We start from the raw sequence: 22,962 nt of genomic DNA on the forward strand, positions 1-22,962 counted from the left end.
TCCTCTAAGAAATAAAATGGGGAACATATAACTAAAAGGAATACTTCGACCTTGCTTAACAATACAGAATTTCAGATGACAGAATTAGGAGGTGGAGGGGGAAAAGGAAGAAGTGCAGCGACATTAATATACGAAATCTAGCAAAGTAAGGGGTCCTCATCGAATAAAATGCACCTACAAATCATCAGCAAGAAACTAATCTGCATGTACAACCTACACAATCACAAAGGCAGCCAACGAAGAACCTAAAAACGCACGACTTTCTGTAGGAAAAACTACCTTCATCAAGATTTTTTTGTAAAAAAGACTTTTACAAAACTCAAGACTAAATTTTGGTTCCGTTTTGCTATCTTGCCATCTTGTTTGAGGTGCCTGGGGTCTTAGTCTGCAGAAGGAACACTGGGCACCATCTGGGTTGAGGACAGAGAAACTAGCTCTATCTAACTTTTCTCCAATCACAAGCTACCATTTCCCCTAAAAAGTCCCACTGACCATGGGCGTTACTTCCTGCTTGTGGACGCCCTCCTAGCAGCTCCTAAGAGCCCAAGATGAGGCGGGGGTCTCTGCTCAGTCAACACCAACCACAGCAACACACTGGAATGGTTTACACGCTTTCTGATGTTGACAGGATGGCTGTATGACTAATCCTCACATTTAATTCAAAGAGATTTTTAATAACTATTTCAAAAAGGAGAAAATTGCACAATTACAGGCATAATACACATCAATATTGCTGAATGCCTTGGTTCTTATTGAGATTTTTACTCTGCAATTTAAAATGACTTTGTAATTAAGGAGGTGGGTGGGTAAGTTCATTTAAAAGAACCAAACTAAACCTATCCAATTTAGCTTGATTAAATACAATCCCAGAAGGCCGATTCTGAACATGCAATCGTAGAGGGCGCATTCAGACAAACTCAGAGAGCAAGGGCTCAGGGAAGTATAACCCTGACCATCGTCCTGGACTAAGCGGAGCCCGGCCCTCCAGGTACTCAGCGCACAGGCAAGCACAGGTCCTGGAGTCCTCGCTGGGTCAGTGCCCTGAGCTCTCCGTCTCATTTTTAAAAACTGGCACAGCTGCTTTTAAACACTGGCACGTTTTTGGTGGCACAAGGGCCACCAAACAGGACCCAAAGTAGAGGCCCTTAGCTTACAAGGTCCCGAAGTGGACATGCACAGATTTGCGCTTTCTGGAAACGGGAACTGCAAGCCCAAGCTCGGGCGCGCCGCGCTTCCCACCGGACGCCCACGTGGCCGAGCCCGGCCACTCCTCGCACCCACCCAGGCGGTTTCACCCGCCCCGCCAGCCCCACCCACGGGCTGCGGGCGGCCCCTCAGGACAACCCGCACAGAGGTCCTCAGACTCCCGGCCCAGCCAGGGCTCCACCCCGGTGACCTTCGGCAGACACGACTCCTCCCCGAGTCCACCCGCCAGGCACTGAGGCGAGGGGCTACCTCAGCCCGCGAAGTCGCCGGACCCCAGGCCCGGACCAAAGCGGCGGAGGGGACGCCCAGCAAGCCCGCGGGGTCGTGACCTTCACCGGGACGCGGACTACCTGCTAAGGACCGAGGTCCCCAGGCCCCCGAGTACACCCCGCGGCTCCCCCTCGCACCGGCCCGGGCTCTCCCAGCCCCTTCCCGATCCCCGGGCAGGGGGGCGCGGGGACCTGGCGCCCGCTCCGCTCGGACCCGCTGGGGACCGTCCCGCTCCTACCGCCGCCTCGCCCCCGCCTGCTCTGCCCCGGTCCGCGGCAGGGACTCACCGCGTTGGCCAGCGCCAGGCGCCAAGCGCTCAGCAGCCGCCACAGGCCCCGGACCCCCGGAACGTCTGTAGTCGCCGCCGCGCAGTCCTGCCAGTCCCTGCGCAGACTGCGCCTGCGCACCACACCGGGGTAGAGCTGGGGGGAAACCGGACCCGCGCACCACTCCCGGGTCAAAGGGAGACGGCAGTGGGGGACATCGCGCCTGCGCACCACGCCACGCCCGGGCTGGGGTCTAAGGGGCGGGGGCGCCGCGCCTGCGCAAAGCGGACCCGCGGACGGTGGCGCTGGGTGGACACGGAGGTCCCGCGCTCCCCGACCGAGATGGGGCGGGCCCTATTTCGGGGACGTGTTGGGCACCAACATTTTTTAAAGACCCGTGGGTGGTTCTCCGGAATCTCCCAGACCGAGAGGGCCTGAACGTCCAGACCGCAGGGAATGGGGTCGAAGGGGCGGCGCTCGTCCGCGGAAGTGGGCGGGAGCGGCCCCAGGCCTCCGGCCTCTAGTGAGTGGGAGTGACCCTCGGTTTCCGGCCTCCAAGGGAGTGGGGAGCGATCCTCAGCCATGTCCCCAGCCTCTGGCTTCCGACTGATTTTTAAATTTTTTGTAGAGGCGGGATCTTGCTTGTTGCCCAGGCTGGTCTCAAACTTGTGGCCTCAAGCGATCCTCCCTCTTCGGCCTCCCCAAGTGCAGGGATTACAGACATAGCCACTGCGCACGGCCGTGGCAGCTTTGAAAGCTGGGTAGAGCCCTTTGGCTTATACGCCTTTCTGCTAGCTTACCCTGATTTTGCTTCTGGTTCAGATAGTATTTTAATATTTCTAGTGTGTCTTTTTCTAAGGTATCTGAAACCTTTTTGTGGAATGAAGTGGCATGAAAAATAAACCGATAATCATTAGTAATTATGTTTCCTGTCTTTTCACTTTAAATTATTAAAGTCTTCGTCTTGTGCATAATGTTTAACAATTTTGAGTTATTTTAGTAAATTTGCAAGGGTTCAGTCCCATTTTATTGATATTTGGGTTGTTTCCCATTTTTGCTCTTAATAACACCGTACACAACATATTTGTGACCATAACTTTATCTTTAGGATTTTTTTTTAGATGTATGCCCCAGACATGGCCTCTATTGGCTTGCAGGGAATGAACATAATACCTCCTAGACTTTTTTTTTTTTTAAGTTACGCTGTTTTAGTCCTGGGTTAGTTATCTAATTTTGTTTGGTTTGAGACGGAGTTTCGCTCTTGTTGCCCAGGCTGGAGTGGAATGGCGCGATCTCGGCTCACTGCAACCTCTGCCTCCAGGGTTCAAGAGATTCTCCCGCGGAGCTGACAGTGAGCGGAGATGGCGCCACTGCACTCCAGCCTGGGCAACAGAGCAAGACTACATTTACTCTGCCGGCTATCTGGAGAAATGCAACCTCATCAGCAGAAATTATTTCCACCCTGCTGCTTTTTAAATGTTATTTCCTATAGCCAGGTACTGAGCCCTTCAACTGAGGTCTAAACCCTCCACCCTCTCCCTCCGGGATTGCCAAGCCTGTGGTTTCAGTTCCATGCTCCCAGGTAGATTATGTCAACTCAAAGTCAATGTGCTTATGAAATACTTTTTGTGCTTTTTTTCTTAATTTTAAGAGTTTTTTTTTTAATATGTTTTTGTTTCATGGAGGTGACACCCTCTGTCTTTGAGTTTTGGGAGCCTTCCTCCTTCAGGCTGCATGTACTGAAGCCAGTGTCTGCTGCGCAGCCCCTCAGCCGCAGCAGCCCACAGTGAGGTGCAGGTGCTCACGCCATCACCCCAGAGAGCTCCTCCATTTGCCCCTCCACCCGTAGCCCCTCGAAACCACTGCCCTGCTCCCCAACATGGTACACTGTCTTCTCCAAGATGTCATGTGTTGGCATCCTTCGGCCTCTGCCCACCAAAACTAGCTTCCTTCACCGGGCATGAGACCTGGGGCATTTGGATGCATCTTTCCACTGCTGGTTGGTGCCCCCTACGTGGAGGCATCTGCGTTGGTTCACGCCTTCTCCTGCTCCTGCCAATGGACATTTTGTTTTCTTCCAGTTATTGGCAATGAGGAATGAGGCCTAAACACTTGTGTGCAGGTTTGTGTGTGCATGTTTAAGTTTTCTCTTGGGGGACATTTCAGGAGCGGGGTTGCTGGATGACGTGGTAAGGATGTGCTTAACTTCATAAGAAACTCCCGGACCACTTTGCAGCATGGCGGGACCCCTCCCATTCCCACTTCAGCTTATGAGGGTCCCAATTCCTCTGCATCATCACTAGAACCTGGGTTGGCCCATGGTTTTTGTCTGTTTTTAGCCATTTTAATAGATTTGCAGAGGTACTGTTGACTGGCATTTCTCCAGCATCTCTATGATGTTGCGCCTCTTTCTCGGTCAATATGCCCTCCTTATACCTTCTTTGATGAGGCCTCCATTCAAATATTTGCCCTCTCTTTAATACTGAGGTTTTTACTTTCTTACGGTTAAGTTTTGATGGTTCTTCATATATTCTGCGTGCCAGTACGTTGTGAGATGCGTGATTCACAAATGTTTTTTTCTAGACCATAGTTTGTGTTTCATTCTCTTTAGATTTTTATATTGCTTTATAGAATTATAATTTTAAATTTATGACTAAATTGAATTTGTCAATCTTTTATGAATCATGCTTTTGGTGTCATGTCTAAGAACTTTTTGTCTAACCCCAGGCCATACAAATTTTCCTGTGTTTTTACCTAAGGGTTTGATAGCGTTATGTTCTCCATTTAGGCCTTTAATAAATGTTGAGTAACATTTTGTGTCAGCCATGGCCATACCTTTCTCCATCTCTCACAGTATCGTGGGCGTTTGCAGCTCCCAGTGCCCCGTGCTGTTCCCGTCTTCTTGGTCCGCTCTTCCTGTGAGTTTCAGGGCACGTCTTAGTGCTGGCGCTGTCCTGGTCCATCAGGGGGTCCCATGAGCTTGTGCGTGTGGGAAGGTCAGGACTGTGATGTTGATGGGATGCCCTGTGAGTCGGGAGGAGGTGTTGACGGGGGTTTCCATGTAGGAGAGAGAGGTGTTTGGTTTTCCGGATGGGGCAGACTTGAGAGGGGACAAACTTGAGAAATGCCACCAATGAGAAGCCCAGGCAGAGCAGGTCTCGGGGCCGCCCAGCCGTGTGGGAGCCAAACATGGATGTGTCAGTTGCCATGCCAGGAGGTAAACCCTCAACCAAGGGCCTCTGGGTGTCCAAGGCCAAGTCTTGTTCAAGAGGTGCGTTCAGCTGAGCCAACCATGGCAGAAATGCATAAGGGAGATCCCACGGTTCCTCTGTTCAAATCCCCTGCTAATCCCACCAGACTCAGAGAAGGAGCCAAGTCCTCACAGCAGCCTGCAACCCCCGCCTGACTCGGCCTCCTCTTGGCTGTGATGCTCTGTACCCTTCTATCCCTCTCTGTCTCTTCTCCCATCAGAAAGGAAATCTGGCACGTTTATCCTGGTGGATTCAAACCCATCTTTGCCACACATATAGTCACCAGAATGAATAGGTATAATCTAGAAAGAGTCCTTTTGAAAAAGAAGAAGTCAGGCTGGGCATGGTGGCTCATGCCTATAATCCCAGTGCTTTGGGAGGCTGAGGTGGGAGAATCACCTGAGGTCAGGCATTTCAGACCAGCCTGGACAACATGGTGAAACCCCATCTCTAGTAAAAATATAAAAATTAGCTGGGCATGGTGGTGCGTGCCTGTAATCCCAGCCACTTGGGAGGCTGAGGCAGGAGAATCATTTGAACCCAGAAGATGGAGGTTGCAGTGAGCTGAGATTGTGCCAGTGCACTCCAGCCTGGGTGACAGAGTGAGACTCTGTCTGAAAAACATAGTAATAGGAATGATAAAGGAAAAGTGCAAAAATTGAAACAACTTAACAGAAACTGGGCAAAAGAGCTGAACCGGCCCTCCACAGAAGAGGAAATGTGGAGGAATGGCTAATGAAAACATGAAGAGGGGCTCAGCCTAACAGGGGGACATATCACGTGACACCCACCAGACGGGCAAAAATCCCACAACCCAATCCATGCCAGTGTTGGGGAGAATGGAGAGAAGCAGGAATACCAGGCACTGCTAAGAATGGTTGTGAAGTGTATTTCTGTTATGCTTGTATATGAAAGAGTGTGTGTTGTGGGTTATGAGGAAAATTACATTTCTTACCTGGGATGAAATTTTAAAATTTGAAAGCTACTGACCAGAAGAAACTTGCACTTGTGTACAAAAGAAATGCTCAAGAACGTTCCCAACAAAACACAGTCCTAAGGGCTCCAACCTGGCCAAACACTCATCCACAGGAAGATGAAGACATTTCCCACGCTCCCCTCAGACGACGGGAGATCACGCAGCAATGAAAATGAACCATGTCAGTGTGGGTGGGTCTCAGGGAGGGAATGGAGGACAAAACTAGATATAGAGCAGATGCTCAGAGCCTTGCAGTGTAGGAGCAGCCGCGCAGGAGAATTTCCTCACATTAAAGTTCAAAACTACAGCCGAGGCAACAGAGCAAGACCCTGCCTCAAAAACAAAACAAAGTTCCAAAACGAAATGGAATATTTTTTAGGGATGTACACATCACGGTGAAAGAAACTTACTATGAAGGAAAGTGTGGGAATAATACAGACTAAAGCAGGAAGTGATTCCCTCGGTAGGAGAAGGGAAGGGACTGGGACTCAGGCAGGGCCTCCAGGGAGCATCCAAAGTTATGTCTCTTCAGATTCTACTCCCTAAACCTGGTGGAGGTCTTCTGTGTCCAATGTGTCAATATTCTTTATACCTTACCCATACTGTACAAATGCTTTATTTCTATTCAATATTTGGAAGACAGTTATAAACAAGATGCATTAAATAGCAAGGTGGCAGATGAACATCAGGAAGGAACATCCATGAGCTTCCATCCACGGAACCTCACCATGGATACGCTTGTGATCAAGGGCCTGGTCTCCCCTCAAGACACGGTCACAGATCAGAGGCCACACCATCATAGCAGTGGAGCAGGACCAGCTGGGACAGGGTCCTTCTGTGACACCTGCTGCATCACCAGGCTGTGGGAACGGACTCAATTGCCAGAACTCACAGAATAGCAGTATCAGCACCAAAACCTCACAGGAAAAATGGTAAGTTCTAAGTTTCTCCATTAATAGTAACTCTCAGATTAATCTCTGTCATCCACCACTTCTCCAAGAAATAACTTTTTAGGGTGACGTGCCAGGCGCCATGTTGGAGGGTTGGTGGTAGTGGCTTGGGGGAGGTGCTCGCTCTGTCGGTCTCACTCTCTCACACGTTTCTCTGGCTCCCTTCGTTCCCCCCCACCCCACTTGGCCTGCGAGCTGGAGTGTGTGGGAGGGAGTGGGAGGACGTGGGGGGGTGGAGGCAAGAGTTCCGGTCCCCAAGAGACCCGCGGAGGGAGGCGGAGGCTGTGAGGGACTCCGGGAAGCCATGGAGGTCAAGAGGCTCCAGGAGGCGCTGAAAGATTTTGAGAAGAGGGGGAAAAAGAAAGTTTGTCCTGTCCTGGATAAGTTTCTTTGTCATGTAGCCAAGACTGGAGAAACAGATTCAGTGGTCCCAATTTAAAGGCTATTTTATTTTCAAACTGGAGAAAGTGATGGACGATTTCAGAACTTCAGCTCCTGAGCCAAGAGGTCCTCCCAACCCTAATGTCGAATATATTCCCTTTGATGAAACAAAGGAAAGAATACTGAAAATTGTCACTGGATTTAACGGTATCCCTTTTACTATTCAGCGACTATGTGAATTGTTAACAGATCCAAGGAGAAACTATACAGGAACAGACAAATTTCTCAGAGGAGTAGAAAAGAACGTGATGGTTGTTAGCTGTGTTTATCCTCCTTCAGAAAAAAACAATTCCAATAGTATAAATCGAATGAATGGTGTTATGTTTCCTGGAAATGCACCAAGCTATACTGAGAGGTCTAATATAAATGGGCCTGGGACACCCAGGCCACTTAATCGACCAAAGGTTTCTTTGTCAGCCCCCATGACAACAAATGGGTCGCCTGAGAGCACAGACAGCAAAGAGGCACATTTGCAGCAAAATGAAGAGAAAAATCACAGTGACTCTTCAACATCTGAATCAGAAGTCTCCTCAGTGAGCCCTTTGAAAAATAAACATCCAGATGAAGATGCTGTGGAAGCTGAGGGGCATGAGGTAAAAAGACTCAGGTTTGACAAAAAAGATGAAGTCAGAGAAACAGCCAGTCAAAGGACTTGCAGCGAAGTTTCTTCAGTTATGGTAGAAGAAACAGAAGCATCATCTTCATCTCAGGATAAAGATAAAGAAAGTCGTTGTACCCGGCAGTGCGTACGGAAGAGGATGAAGAAGAGGATGAAGAGGAAGAAGAAGGTATTGAGAGACCATCCGTAAAAGGGAGGAGTAAGGAGATCCTCAAATTCTTCCTTTCATTGTTTTCGTGAAAGAATTGTACATCACGGAACTCCTTGTAATGCCGACGCTGGGCTTCTCTCCCACCTGTATGTAGCTGCCGCTGAATTTCAGGGGATGTGATTTGAACCATAGAACATCTGAATTCATGAAACTTAACTGTGGAGGAATTTTGAAAATAAAATTTAAGTACAACATTTGCTTATTTTTAGAGTCTTTTATGACATCAAGAGAAATGATCCCAGAAAGAAAAAATCAAGAAAAAGAATCTGATGATGCCTCAACTGTGAATGAAGAGACTTCTGAGGAAAATAATCAGATGGAGGAATCTGATGTGTCTCCAGCTCGGAAAGATTTACTACATTCTGAAGGTAATGAAAACGAAGGCCCTGAAAGTAGTGGTTCTTCTGACTGCCGTGAAACAGAAGAATTAGCAGGATCCAGTTCCAGTGAAACTGGAGAGATTCTTTCAGAATCATCCATGGAAAATGATGACGAACCCGCGGAAGTCACCGATGAACCAAGGGAACAAGATTATTTAGAAACATTTAGATGCAGTATTTTACATACGGTTCTGGTTTTAACACCATATAAAACTTTAATGTAAAAAAGTAGACCTTCAGTTTTACAAGAAAAGCAGGTTGTAAAATAAAGTACTTTATGGATAATTCCTGAAAGAGTTGTACATGTAAGAACCGTGAATATCAGCTCCTCTGGGTCCTGCTTACCTTACCGCTGATTTTTCTTTCTTTCTTTCTTTCTTTGGTCTGGGCAAATCAGTGGTTTGTGTATAGATTTTTTTTTTTTAATTTAGGATTGAAGTTTTTAAACTGGAAAGTAATTATAATTTTGAACAGTTTTTTCAGATTATCACATTTACTTTATACATATGCAAGAAGTTTTTGTCTTGTGTCTGTCTGATAGCTCTAGCAGTTTTCATATTTTGGTCATAGTTTCAACATTTTAACATGTGAATAATGGGGTTTCATGCTGATTTCCAGATTTTATTGTTCGGCTACATACGATGGAACTTTAAGTTATATATATATATACATTATTCTAAGGGGGGAAATCTTATATTTTTCTGTTTCAATAAGAGATGAATACAGTGGATACTTTTTCTATTGGTAATGATTGAGTTCACCTCTTTCAGAAGACATTTTCTTTCTCTTCTAAGTAACTGAAATAAAATCTGGCCTTTGTGAAACCCTGGAAATACCACGACCCTCAACTAGAAACACCAATACCAGCTCCTCCGCGAGTTTCCAGATCCACAACCTAACACATCAGAGGCAGCATTGGCTCCTCACGTAGATTCCAGCTCCGGGACCCTCATATTTGAACCGCAGGACCATCTCATCCCTGGATCTCCAGCTGCACCACACTCAAATTAGAACAACATCAGCTCCTCCCCAGGTCTCCACCTGCAGAGACCTCGAATGGGAACGTCAGCTCCTCCCCAGGTCTCCAGCTGCACGGCCCTAAAACTAGAACATCAGCTCCCGCCCGGGTCGCCAGCTGCACCATGCTCAAACTGGAACATCAGATCCCCACGGGTCTCCAGATGCAGGGCCCTCAAACTGGAACATGAGCTCCCCGCCGGGTCTCCAGCTGCATGGCCCTCAAACTGGAACATCAGCTCCACCCCGGGGCTCCAGGTGCACAGCCCTCAAAATGCAACTTCAGCTCCCAGCCAGGTATCCAGCTGCATGGCCCTCAAACTGCAACATCAGTTCCACCCCGGGTCTCCAGCTTCACAGCCCTCAAACTGGAACATCAGCTCCCCGCCCAGGTCTCCAGCTCCACGGCCCTCAACCTGCGACATCAGCTCCCAACCAGGTCTCCAGATGCACGGCCCTCAAACTGAAACATCGGCTCCCACCAGGTCTCCAGCTGGATGGCCTTAAACTGCAACATCAGCTCCCAGGCCCTCAAACAGGAACAGCAGCTCCCCACAGGGTCTCCAGCTGCATGGCCCTCAAATTGCAACATCAGCTCCCCACCAGGTCTCCAGCTGCATGGCCCTCAAACTGGAACATCAGCTGCCCGCCGGGTATCGAGCTGCACGGCCCTCAAATTCAGACATTACCTCCTTCCCCAGGTCTCCAGCTGCTCGGCCCTCAAACCAGAACATCAGCTCCCCGCCGGGTCTCCAGCTGCACGGCCCTCAAACTGGAACATCAGCTCCCCGCCAGATCTCCACCTGCACAGCTCTCAAACAGTAACATCAGCTCCCCACAAGGTCTCCAGCTCCACGGCCCTCAAACTGGAACATCAGCTCCCCACCGGGTATCCAACTGCATGGCCCTCAAACGGGAACATCAGCTCCCCACCAGGTATCCAGCTGCACGGCACTCGAATTCGGACATGACCTCCTTCCCCGGGTCTCCAGCTGCACGGCCCTCAAACTGGAATATCGGCTCCCTGCCGGGTATCCAGCTGCAAGGCCCTCAAACTGGAACATCAGCTCCCCGCCAGATCTCCAGCTGCACGGCTCTCAAACAGGAACATCAGCTCCCCACAGGGTCTCCAGCTGCACGGCCCTCAAACTGCAACATCAGTTCCCCCCTGGGTCTCCAGCTGCACCGCCTCAACCTGGAACATCAGCTCCCCCCCGGGTCTCCAGCTCCACGGCCCTCAACCTGCAACACTAGCTCCCCACCGGGTCCCCAGATGCACGGCCCTCAAACTGGAACATCAACTCCCCACCGGGTATCCAGCTGCACAGGCCTCAAACTGGAACATCAGTTCCCTGCCAGGTCTCCAGGTGCACAGCCTTCAAACTGGAACATCAGCTCCCCGCCAGGTCACCAGCTGCACAGCCCTCAGATTGCAACATCAGCTCCCAGCAGAGTCTCCAGCTGCACGGCCATCAAACTGGAACATCAGCTCCCCCGCCCGTCTCCAGCTGCACAGACCTCAAACTTGAACATCCACTCCCCGCCAGGTCATCAACTGCACGGCCCTCAAACTGGAACATTAGCTCCACCCCTGGGTCTCCAGCAGCATGGCCCTACAACTGGAACATCAGCTTCCCCCGGGTCTCCAGCTGCACAGCCCTCAAACTGGAACATCAGCTCCCTGCCGGGTCTCCAGCTGCACAGCCCTCAAACTGGAACATCAGCTCCCCGCTGGGTTCAAACTGTTCCAGTCTGAGGGCCGTGCAGCTGGATACCCGGTGGGGAGCTGAAGTTCCAGTTTGAGGGCCGTGCAGCTGGATACCCGGTGGGGAGCTGAAGTTCCAGTTTGAGGGCCGTGAAGCTGGAGACCCAGTGGGGAGCTGATGTTCCAGTTTCAGGGCCATGCAGCTGGAGACTCGCGGGTAGCCGATGGTGCAGTTTGAGGGCCATGCAGCTGGAGACCCGGGTGGGAACAGATGTTCCAGTTTGGGAGCCATGCAGCTGGAGGCACTGCGGGGAGCAGATGTTCCAGTTTCATGTCCCTCCCTGGGTCTTCAGGTGCACGGCCATCAAACTGGAAAATCAGCTCCCCGGCACACAAACCAGAACATCAGCTCCCCACCGGATCTCCAGCTGCACAGCCCTCAGCATCAGCTCCTCCCCGAGTCCTGAACTGCACGACCCTCAAACTACAACATCAGCTCCTCCCCGAGTCTTCAGCTGCATGATCCTCAATCTAGAACATCAGCTCCTCACGGGGTCTGCAGCTGCAAGAACCTAAAATTAGAACATCAGCTCCTCTCTGGGTCTGCAGCTGGAAGATCCACTAACTAGAACATCAGCTCCTGTCCCGGTCCCCAGCTCCATGTCCGTCAATCAAGATTATCATCTCCCCGAGTCTCCATCTGAAAGACCCTCAACGCCAACAACATCAGCTCCTCCCCAAGTCCTCAACTGCATGAACCTCTAACTACAACACCAGCTCCTCCCCGAGTCTTCAGCTGCACGACCCTCAATCTAGAACATCAGCTCCTCTCCGGGTATGCAGCTGCAAGAACCTAACAGTAGGACACCAGCTCCTCCCCAAGTCTTCAGCTGCATAACCTTCAATCTACAATATCAGCTCCTCTCCAGGTCTGCAGCTGGAAGATCCACTACCTAGAACATCAGCTTCTGTCTGGCTCTCCAGCTCCATGACCCTCAATCAAGAATATCAGCTCCTCCCTGAGTCTCTAGGCGAAAGACTCTCAATGCAAACAACATCAACTCCTCCCCGAGTCCTCAACTGCACGACCCTCAAACTACAACATCAGTAACTCCTCGAGTCTTAAGCTGCATGACCCTCAATCTAGAAGATCACCTCCTCTTTGGGTCTGCAGCTTCAAGAACCAAACAGTAGAACATCAGCTCTACCGTGGGTCTGCAGCTGGAAGATCCACTGACTAGAACATCAGCTCCTGTCCGGCTCTCCAGCTCCATGACCCTCAATCAAGCTAATCAGCTCCTCCCTGAGTCTCCAGCTGAAAGACCCTCAATGCCAACAACATCAGCTCCTCCCTGAGTCCTCAACAGCACGACCCTCAAAATACAACATCAGCTCCTCCCCGAGTCTTCAGCTGCATGACCCTCAATCTAGAACATCAGCTCCTCTCCAGGTCTGCAGCTGCAAGAACCGAAAACTAGAACATCAGCTCCTCTCTGGGTCTGCAGCTGGAAGATCCACAAACTAGAACATCAGCTCCTGTCCGGGTCTCCAGCTCCATGAACTTCAATCAAGATTATCAGCTCCTCTCTGAGTCTCCTGCTGACAGACCCTCAACGCCAACAACATCAGCTCCTCCCCGAGTCCTCAACTGTACGACACTCAAACTACAACATCAGCTCCTCCTTGTCTTCAGCTGCACGACCATAAATCTAGAACATCAGCTCCTCTCCAGGTCTGCAGCTTCAAGAATCTAACAGTAGAACATCAGCTCCTCCCTGGGTCTGCAGCTGGAAGATCCACTGACCAGAACATCAGCTCCTGTCTGGGTCACCAGCTCCATGACCCTCAATCAAGATTATCAGCTCCTCCCTGAGTCTCCAGCTGAAAGATCCTCAATGCGAACAAAATCAGCTTCCCCCTGAGTCCTCAACTGCACGACCCACTAACTACAAACATCAGCTCCTCCCCAAGTCTTCAGCTGCATGACCCTCAATGTAGAACATCAGCTCCTCTCCGGGTCTGCAGCTGCAAGAACCTAAACTAGAACATCAGCTCCTCTCTGAGTCTTCACCTGGAAGATCCACTAACTAGAACATCAGCTCCTGTCCGGGTCTCCAGCTTTATGACCCTAAATCAAGATTATCAGCTCCTCGCTGAGTCTCCAGCTGAAAGACCCTCAACGCAAACAACATCAGCTCATCCCGAAGTCCTCAAGTGCACGACACTCAAACTACAACATCAGCTCCTCCCCGAGTCTTCAGCTGCATAACCCTCAATCTAGAATCTCAGCTCCTCTCCGGGTCTGCAGCTGGAAGATCCACTACCTAGAACATCAGCTCCTGTCGGGGTCTCCAGCTCCATGACCCACAATCAAGATTCTCAGCTCCTCCCTGAGTCTCCAACTGAAAGACGTTCAATGTGAACAAAATCAGGTCCTCCCTGAGTCCTCAACTGCATGACCCTCACATTACAACATCAGCTCCCCCCGAGTCTTCAGCTGCATGACCCTCAATCTAGAACATCAGCTCCTCTCCGGGTCTGCAGCTGCAACAACCTAAAATTAGAACATCAGCTCCTCTCTGGGTCTGCACCTCGAAGATCCACTGACTAGAATATCAGCTTCTGTCCGGGTCTCCAGATCCATGATTCTTAATCAAGATTATCAGTTCCTCCATGAGTCTCCGGCTGAAAGACTCTCAATGCCAACAACATCAGCTCCTCCCCAAGTCCTCAACTGCACGACCCTCAAACTACAACATCAGCTCCTCCCTGAGTCTTCAGCTGCATGACCATCAATCAAGAACATCAGCTCCTCTCTGAGTCTGCAGCTGCAAGAACCTAAAACTGGAACATCAGCTCCTCTCTGGGTCTGCAGCTGGAAGATCCACTAACTAGAACATCAGCTCCTGTCCAGGTCTGCAGCTCCATGTCGGTCAATCAAGATTATCATCTCCCCCTGAGTCTCCATCTGAAAGACCCTCAACGTCAACAACATCAGCTCCTCCCCGAGTCCTCAACTGCACCAACCTCTAACTACAACACCAGCTCCTCCCTGAGGCTTCAGCTGCACGACCCTCAATCTAGAACCTCAGCTCCTCTCCGGATATGCAGCTGCAAGAACCTAACAGTAGGACACCAGCTCCTCCCCGAGTCTTCAGCTGCATAACCCTCAATCTACAATATCAGCTCCTCTCCGGGTCTGCAGCTGGAAGATCCACTACCTAGAACATCAGCTCCTGTCCAGCTCTCCAGCTCCATGACCCTCAATCAAGAATATCAGCTCCTCCCTGAGTCTCCAGCTGAAAGACCCTCAACGTGAACAACATCAGCTCCTCCTCAAGTCCTCAACTGCACGACCCTCAAACTACAACATCAGTAACTCCTCGAGTCTTAAGCTGCATGACCCTCAATCTAGAGCATCAGCTCCTCTCCGGGTCTGCAGCTGCAAGAACCAAACCGTAGAGCATCAGCTCCACCGTGGGTCTGCAGCTGGAAGATCCACTGACTAGAACATCAGCTCCTGTCCGGCTCTCCAGCTCCATGACCCTCAATCAAGATTATCAGCTCCTCCCTGAGTCTCCAGCTGAAAGACCCTCAACACCAACAACATCAGCTCCTCCCCGAGTCCTCAACTGCATGACCCACGAACTACAACATCAGCTCCTCCCCGAGTCTTCAGCTGCATGACCCTCAAACTAGTACATCAGCTCCTCTCTGGGTCTGCAGCTGCAAGAACCTAAAACTAGAACATCAGCTCCTCTCTGGGTCTGCAGCTGGAAGATCCACTAACCAGAACATCAGCTCCTGTCTGGCTCTCCAGCTCCATGAGCCTCAATCAAGATTCTCAGCTCCTCCCTGAGTCTCCAGCTGAAAGTCCCTCAACGCCAACAATATCAGCTCCTCCCCAAGTCCTCAACTGCACAACCCTCAAACTACAACATCAGCTCCTCCCTGAGTCTTCAGCTGCACGACCTCAATCTACAACATCAGCTCCTCTCTGGGTCTGCAGTTGCAAGCACCCAAAACTAGAACATCAGCTCCTCTCTGGGTCTGCAGCTGGAAGATCCACTGACTAGAACATCAGCTTCTCTCCGCGTCTCCAGCTGCATGACCCTCAATCAAAATTATCAGCTCCTCCCTGAGTCTCCAGCTGAAAGACCTCAACGCGAACAACATCAGCTCCTCCCCGAGTCCTCAGCTACACGACCCTCAAACTACAACATCAGCTCCTCCCTGAGTCTTCAGCTGGATGACCCTCAAATTAGAACATCAGCTCCTCTCCGGGTCTTCAGCTGCATGACCCTCAAACTGGAACCTCAGCTCCTCCCTGAGTCTTCAGCTGCATGCCCTTCAATCTAGAACATCAGCTCCTCTCCAAGTGTGCAGCTGCACAACCCTCAATCTAGAACATCAGCTCCTCTCCAGGTCTGCAGCTGCACGACCCTCAAGCTAGAACATCAGCTCCTTTCCAGGTCTCCAGCTGCACGACACTCAAACTAGAACATCACCTCCTCTACAAGTCTGCAACTGCAAATCCACAAAACAGAACATCAGCTCCTCTCTGTGTCTACAGCTGCACGACCTTCAAACTAGAACATCAGCTCCTCTCCGGGTCTGCAGCTGCAGGGCCCTCAAGGTAGAACATCAGCTCCTCCCCGAGCTAGGACACCTGTCCCACCTGGATCTCCAGCTCCACGACTCTCATAGAACAGCCACACGGGCTCCTTCATTGTCTTCAGGTCCACAACCTAAGACATCAGTGGGAGCACCGGCTCCTCCCTGGAGGTCCACCTCAACGACTCTCATAGACTTAAAAGCAGCACCTGCTCCTCCCCAAGGCTCCATATCCACCACCCTCAGATTTGAACAGCGGTAGCACCAGCTCCTCTCCAGGTCTTCAGCCCCACGACCCTCCCTGAACAATCCCTTCTCATGAAATTCAGCAGTCAAGAAATCTGCAGCAGAAGTAAATGAATAAATGTTTTGTTTTCAAATCCATATCTCTTTTATGTTCATGAGTTAATTTTCTACTTTCCATTAGCCTTGAAATCTACTTATGTCCAATGTGAAACAGAAACACACCATTTGAAATCACACTTAAAAACTTAGTAATATTTTTAAATAAAATCATCACACAGCTGTAGTCACGATCTTATTTCTCTCTGCCTTTGCAGAAGTCTTATGAAAATTCCAACTATGAATTTACTTTGTTGAGATTCCCAGAATACACATTCATCCCAACTCTTACTCCCCTCCTTAAAATCTTTTCACATATTCCCATCACCTGAGCATAAATGCCAGCTCCCATCCACAGCCCAAAGTGCCCAGCATGGCCCTGCCCTCTGCCCAGGTCTATGGTCTCCCCTCTTAAATGCCAGCACCATCCACAGCCCACAGTGCCCAGCACAGCCCTGCCCTCTGCCCTGCCCTCAGCTCTGGCCTAAGGTCTCTCCCCTGTGCTGTTCCCTTCCTGCCAGACAGGCCTCTGTCCGTTCCTCAAAACACACAGGCTCAGGCCTGACTCCAGGCCTTTGCCCTGCTGTGCTCTCTGCCTACGGTGCCTTTCCTGGGCTCTGCATCCTCCTCTCAACCCGCTGAGCTGCAGCCTGCTGGTCGCCCCTCAGGTGGATGAACACACGGTGTCCTCTCGACCCGCCAGCTTTTGCACAGGCTCTTCTCTGTGCCAGACACACACCTTCTCTATCGGGGTTTACTCTCTAAATACCATTCATCCTTGGAGTCTCCACTGAAATATCGCTCCCTGCCCACACCCCTCACTTGGGCTTCACCTTGGTTAGGTTGCCAACCCCCGTCTCCTGACTCCGGGAAGCTAGATGCTCTCCTAGCACTCGGAACTCATCCATCGCCACATTTTGCACAGCCATGGTTACTGTGTTAGCTTGGTGCACAAGTCATCGCGGTTTTTGCTGTCAGTATTAATGAACTGCAACACCGGCTCCTCCCAGTTTCTTTTCTTTACTTTTTTTTTTTTTTTTTGCCATTACTTTTAATGACTGCCGCACCTACCTATTAGAATCATTTATATTTATCCACCCAGCATCTGCCTTCCCCTCTAGAAAGGAAGCGCCATGAGAATAGAGGCCGAATCTACTCAAATCACTCCACCTTCCCAGCACATGGTTTGTCAATAATCATTTACCAACTGACTGATAGAGCAATGCCTTCTCTGTTGCTGGGATGAGGCATATGACACACCCCTTTGAAAGTCAATTCCATGGACAGTTGGCATTTGCTCTTCACTCCTGCACCCGTGGCGTGGCTGGCCTTAGGCTGATCTAGTCTGGCCTTGACTCCAGGCTGAGGATGGGAACCATGCCTGCTCCACACGCCTCTCATCATGCAGCCAGAGCCGCCGTTCCCTGCGGCACGCGCATCTCATGGGGTAAATCAAGAGCCTTAGAGGGCAGGCCTGGCAGTGCCCACACATTCCAGGCTTCTGCTTGTGCCGTGTCTGTGAAAACCTCATTGGCAGAAGAAAGTCACCCAGCCACGAGCATCACCTATGGGATGGATAAGTCCATCCACCCTCCCTCGGGCCCTGGCAAGGTTGTGGCTATGACATACTCTTACGGGGGAGTGAAAAATTGAGGCCCAACATTAAATCACCCACGCAAGAAATGTCAGCCTCTGTCCCCACGCTGGAATCATTCTTCACCAGCGGGTTTGCCTGAATTCCCTTTGCAATGGTGTCTGCAGGTTTAGGCCAATGCTGTTCCCTGTGGAGGACAGAGAAGCCTCCATGGGCCTCCGTCTCTTGGGAAGAACAAGATATTAGCTTGATGCAAAACCACCGCAAGCCCCAGGGGGCCCTTGCACCATGAGACAGGAGAGGGGCAGAGAACTGTGGGAAGTCAGGAAAGCTTGCATCCCCAGCCCCTCCCGTGCATCCCCAGCCCCCTCCCCAGCATGCCCCCATCTCTGCTTCCTTTCTTTCTTTCCTTCTCTTTCTTTCTTTCCTTCTCTTTCTTTCTCCCTTTCTTTCTTTCTCCCTCCCTTTCCTCCTTCCTTCCTTCCTTCCTTCTTTCTTTCTTTCTTTTCTTTCTTTTCTTTCTTTCTTTCTTTTTCAGGGTCTGGCTCTGTCATCCAGGCTGGAGTGCAATGGCATGATCTCGGCTTACTGCAACCTTCACCTCCTGGGCTCAAGCAATCCCCCCTCCTCAGCCTCCCCAGTGGCTGGGACTACAGGTGCACGCCACCACACCCAGCTAATTTTTTTTTTTTTTAGAGACAGCGTTTTGCTATGTTGCCCAGGCTGGTCTCGAACTCCTGAGCTCAAGCAATCCTCCCACCTCAGCCTCTCAAAGTGTTGGGATTACAGGCATGAGCCACTGAGTCCAGCCTGCTTTATTTTTCTTTACAGTACTTGGAACCTTGGAACCTTTTTTTTTTTTTTTTTGAGACAGAGTCTCACTCTGTCTCCCAGGCTGAAGTGCAGTGGCGCAATCTCGGCTCACTGCAACCTCTGCCTCCCTGGTACAAGCAATTCTCCTGCCTCAGCTTCCTGAGTACTTGGGACTACATGCATGTGCCACCACCTCTGGCTACACCTTGATCTCAGAGACTTCTGGCCTCCAGAACCATGAGACAATAGGTTTCTGCTGTTGAAGCCCCCAGTCTCTGGAACGCTGTTAAGTAGCCCCGGGAAGCTGGCACAGAACCCGGCCAGCCCTCATGGGCGAGCTGCTTTCTGCCAGGCTCTGGGGGTGGCGGGTGGCCTTTCACTGATCTCCTCCAGGGCTTGACCCTATTCTGACTTGTACTTTGGGACTGTCCTTTGTCTTCCTAATGTCGATAGCCTCACACACGTGGCGTTGTACTGGCACCCGAGAACCAGCACTCACGTATGCAGCACTTTCAGAAATTAGTTATATTTATGCATGCTCATGGTCATACTCATACATCCAATTGGACTTCTTTTTTAAGAAAGTGAAACAAAGCCTGAATTCTCCATTGTTGTGTCAGCCTCAGTTCCCGGAGCTGTCCTGTAAGTTCCTTGAAAACAGGTGCACCCAACCTGTACGTGGGACCTCTCAGCAGCTGCCTCATAGCCTGGGCCCTGGACAGCTCTGAAGTCAGAGGAGTGGGGCTTCAGTAGGTTGCGCTGGGGTGAAATCCTGGCCGTCACCCACGAGGAAAGACCAATGCAGCAGAACCAACCCTGAAGCAGCGAAACGTGGTCAGGAGCCGTCCGTCAGCGAGCCATCCCTTTGGAAGTTCTTCACGGGACAATACATCTTAGAATTTTTAACACATAGTGACGTGCCACGAGATGGCTTTCCTGTCCTGTTCCTACTGACGTACGTTTATATTCAAAGTAGAAACAGAAATCGTCTTCTACATAACAAAGTCCTGAAAATCGTCACAGCTCTTAAGCCACATGGTTCCTCAGCACCATATGAGTTGAACCATCCAGCTAATGATCACGTGGACAGACTAAGACATAACTGTAGAAGCCTCGGTATTTTATATGTATCAAATTTCATTTTTAAAAGACATTTTTAGGGGACAGAAACGTTATAGAACAACTTTTAATGCTCCACAAAAGTATAAATAGTAGAAAAGGAAACTAGTGCATGTGAACTAGGACTCCATGTAAAGTACCCAGTAGTTGAAGCTTCATGACTCCGTGGACAGAAGTTTGCACAAATATTTAAGTGATGTTAGTTCCTGAACATCAGGACTGAACATATAAGCAAGCCGTGGCAGGTCTGCAGCCAGAGCCCTCTGGAGTCCTTGCTGGGAAGGCGCAGCTCAGGGGGCTCCTGTCACTGGTTGAGGAGGGGAGACATGCCACTCATCTCTCCCAGGGAGCCCCTGGCCACGGACTCTGGCAAGAACAATGGGGCAGAACGTGAGGAGCAGTGGCCAGGCAGCAGGTGCACCTGCGTCCCCTCCCACATCCCCCCTGCATCCACTGCCTGCATCGAGGCAGCAGGGTCCACAAGCTCTCAGGGGCCACGTGCAGGATACTCCAGGAAGGACCACACAGCCTGAGCTGGGGGCCACAGAGAGAGGACCTAAGGGGAAGGGCAGACACCCCACCCCTCCCCACACCCTGGCCCCTGCCCCCTGCCCCCTGCCCTCTGCCCCCTGCCCCCTGCCCTCTGCCCCCTGCCCCCAGCAATCACCTGGGTCTGTGGCAGCAGCTGTGGGGACAATGGCAGAGGGCAGGACCCAGTCCCGCGGGGGAACCTCCTCTCCATGTGGGACTCTAGCAGGATGGGGCCAGCCCCACTGCTTCTTCCTCTCTCATCTTCCCAGCCCTTGGCCCAGGCCTGCCACAGCCGTGGGAGTGCACAGCTCAGCAGGTAACTAAATCCCCGGCTTTCTAGCTAGAGAATGAAAATGAGGGTTCCCAGGGAGAAAGGACATTTTAGGGAGATTCAGGAGAGGGAGAGTCTTGGTAAGTGGCGTGTGGCCTCCTGGGCTGCCCTGAGCTGTTCACATGTGGATTGGAGCTTGTGGGCAGACCTCAGCCTAGACCCTGGTGGTGCACACACAGGGCACATGCAAACAGCATTGAAGGCTTTGAGAAAGGAACTGGCTGTGGAAACCCAGACCACAAAATGTTAGTTGAAACTTGCAGCATGAATTTAATTGGGTTAATGCTCACTGAAACAAACCAATCTTCATTGGAGTAAAATAAGATGCAGAGTCTCCTAACATAATATTCATGGTGTCCAGAATGCGATTCAACCTTACTAGGATATGAAGAACCAGGAAAATCGCAACTCATGCAGGAACCAGCCAGCCCATGCCCATGCCAAGATGACTGAGATGTGATCTGCTGGCAAAAACATGAAAATAGCTATGATAAAATCACTGCACCCCTAGTCACAAACACTCTTGAAACAAATGAGAAGGGAGAAAATCTCAGGAAGGAACTAGAAGATGTAACTATAAACCAAATGGACATCTTAGAATGGAGGGGCAATAAGTTCTTTTTGAAAAAAACCTCACGGGATGGGATTATAGAAGATGGTAAAGAAATATCAGAATGGAACAAAGAGTCTGTGGATTTGAATATAGATCAATGGAAATTATCCAATCTTAACAACAGGGAAAAACATGAGAAAGGAATGCATTAAATGAGAATATCTTCTCGTGGAGACTCGGCGTGCAGACCTGGCTCGAAACTCTCCTGTCACTGGAGGGGCAGGTGGAGGAGACCTACGTGGAGATGGAGTCACAAATTCCAACTAGCAAATATGGATTCCAGGCAAAGTGTGAAAAGTTAACGATGTACATTTTATTTCCTAGACAGTGATGCACTGTGTAAAATTAAATCACCCCAAAATAATGATAGAGATAGAATGAAAATCAAAAGACAAAAAGTGAAGCAAACGCCATGCAAACCCTCATCGAAGACAGTGGGATAAGCCACGTTAGTATCAGGCAAAGTAGGCTTTGAAGCAAACAAAATCACCAGGGATAAAGAGAAGAAATAAATAATGACAAAAGGGTCAAGAAAACAATAATCCTAAATGTGAATTCACCAAATGCCAGAACTCTAAAATACTTGAAACAAAAATTTAAAAACCCAAAAAGAGAAATAGACAAAGTCCACAGTGAGGAACGGTAACACTGCTGCTCTATTAATAAAGATTATACTAAAAAGATAGAAAGTTCTCAATAATGTAGGTTTCCACTTTTTAAAAGGTAGAAAAAGGAAACCAAAATGAATCAAAACCAAGCAGGAGGAGGGAAATCATAAAGGTAAGATCAAAAAACAACAAAATTATTTTAAAATACAATAGAAAAATGAATGACACCAAACCTAATTCTTTGATTAAATTTGAATAAAATTGATGAACTTCTAACAATACCATTGAATAAAAAAGGAAGGGAGGGAGACACAGTTTACCAACATTGAAAAAGAAAAATGGGTCATCATTATAGACAGTGCAGACACTAAGGGATAAACAGGGAATAATATGACAACTCCACACACATGAACTCAACACTCAGGTAAAATAGATGGATTCTTCAGAAAACACAAACTCATCCCATGTGAAAGCAATACCCTCAGAGGCTTATTTGTATTCCCAAACCTTTTAACAAAGAAATCTCCAGGCCCATTTTTTTGCTAAGAAATTCTAATAAACATTTCACAAAGAAATGCCATCAGTTCTACATAATGTCTTCAAAAAATAGAAGAGGAGGACTCCCCAAATTATTTAATGAGGGCAAGTCATCAGGATACCAAATCCAGACAAAGAGCATTCAAATAAAGAAAGCTACAGATCAATACTCTTCATGAACATAGACATAACAGTCCTCATTAAAATGTTACCAAATTAAATCTGGCAATAAACAAAAAGAGTAAAGAGTACCACACTAGAGTCAAGTGGTGCTATTTACTCCAGGAATACAAGGGTGGTTTGATAGCTTAAAAAGTAAAATCGACTAACGCAATATATCATATTAACAGTCTAAAGAATAAAAATGACATGATAATATCAATTGATGCCAAAAGGCAGTTGACAAAGCAATATCAATTTATGATAAAAACTCAGCAACAAAGATTAGAGGAGAACTTCTCCAACCTGAACAGGGCATCAGTAGAAGGTCTACGGCCGGCCTCACACTCGACAGTGAGGGACCCATATGCCTTCTCAGTGAGATCAGGCAGAAGATAGGAATGCCCAG

At 49.5% G+C, this 22,962-nt stretch overlaps 1 protein-coding gene and 2 pseudogenes across 1 annotated transcript in view; 2 read left to right on the forward strand and 1 right to left on the reverse strand.

Annotated features, from left to right (window-relative positions):
* The window catches only part of LOC129033000 (succinate dehydrogenase [ubiquinone] flavoprotein subunit, mitochondrial-like), a 28,397-nt gene extending 26,071 nt beyond the window's left edge, over window positions 1-2,326 (reverse strand). The window contains 2 exon segments of the mRNA XM_063661430.1: window positions 1,764-2,096; window positions 2,168-2,326. Coding sequence (XP_063517500.1) covers window positions 1,764-2,096; window positions 2,168-2,326 — 492 coding nt within the window.
* A 4,823-nt stretch (window positions 2,327-7,149) lies between these two features.
* LOC129032746 (serine/threonine-protein phosphatase 4 regulatory subunit 2-like) lies at window positions 7,150-10,473 on the forward strand (annotated as a pseudogene).
* LOC129033001 (uncharacterized) lies at window positions 10,085-11,759 on the forward strand (annotated as a pseudogene).
* The last annotated feature ends 11,203 nt before the right edge of the window (window positions 11,760-22,962 follow it).

The sequence above is a fragment of the Pongo pygmaeus genome, chromosome 2 (assembly GCF_028885625.2).
Source record: "Pongo pygmaeus isolate AG05252 chromosome 2, NHGRI_mPonPyg2-v2.0_pri, whole genome shotgun sequence".
Taxonomy (NCBI): Eukaryota; Metazoa; Chordata; class Mammalia; order Primates; family Hominidae; genus Pongo; species Pongo pygmaeus.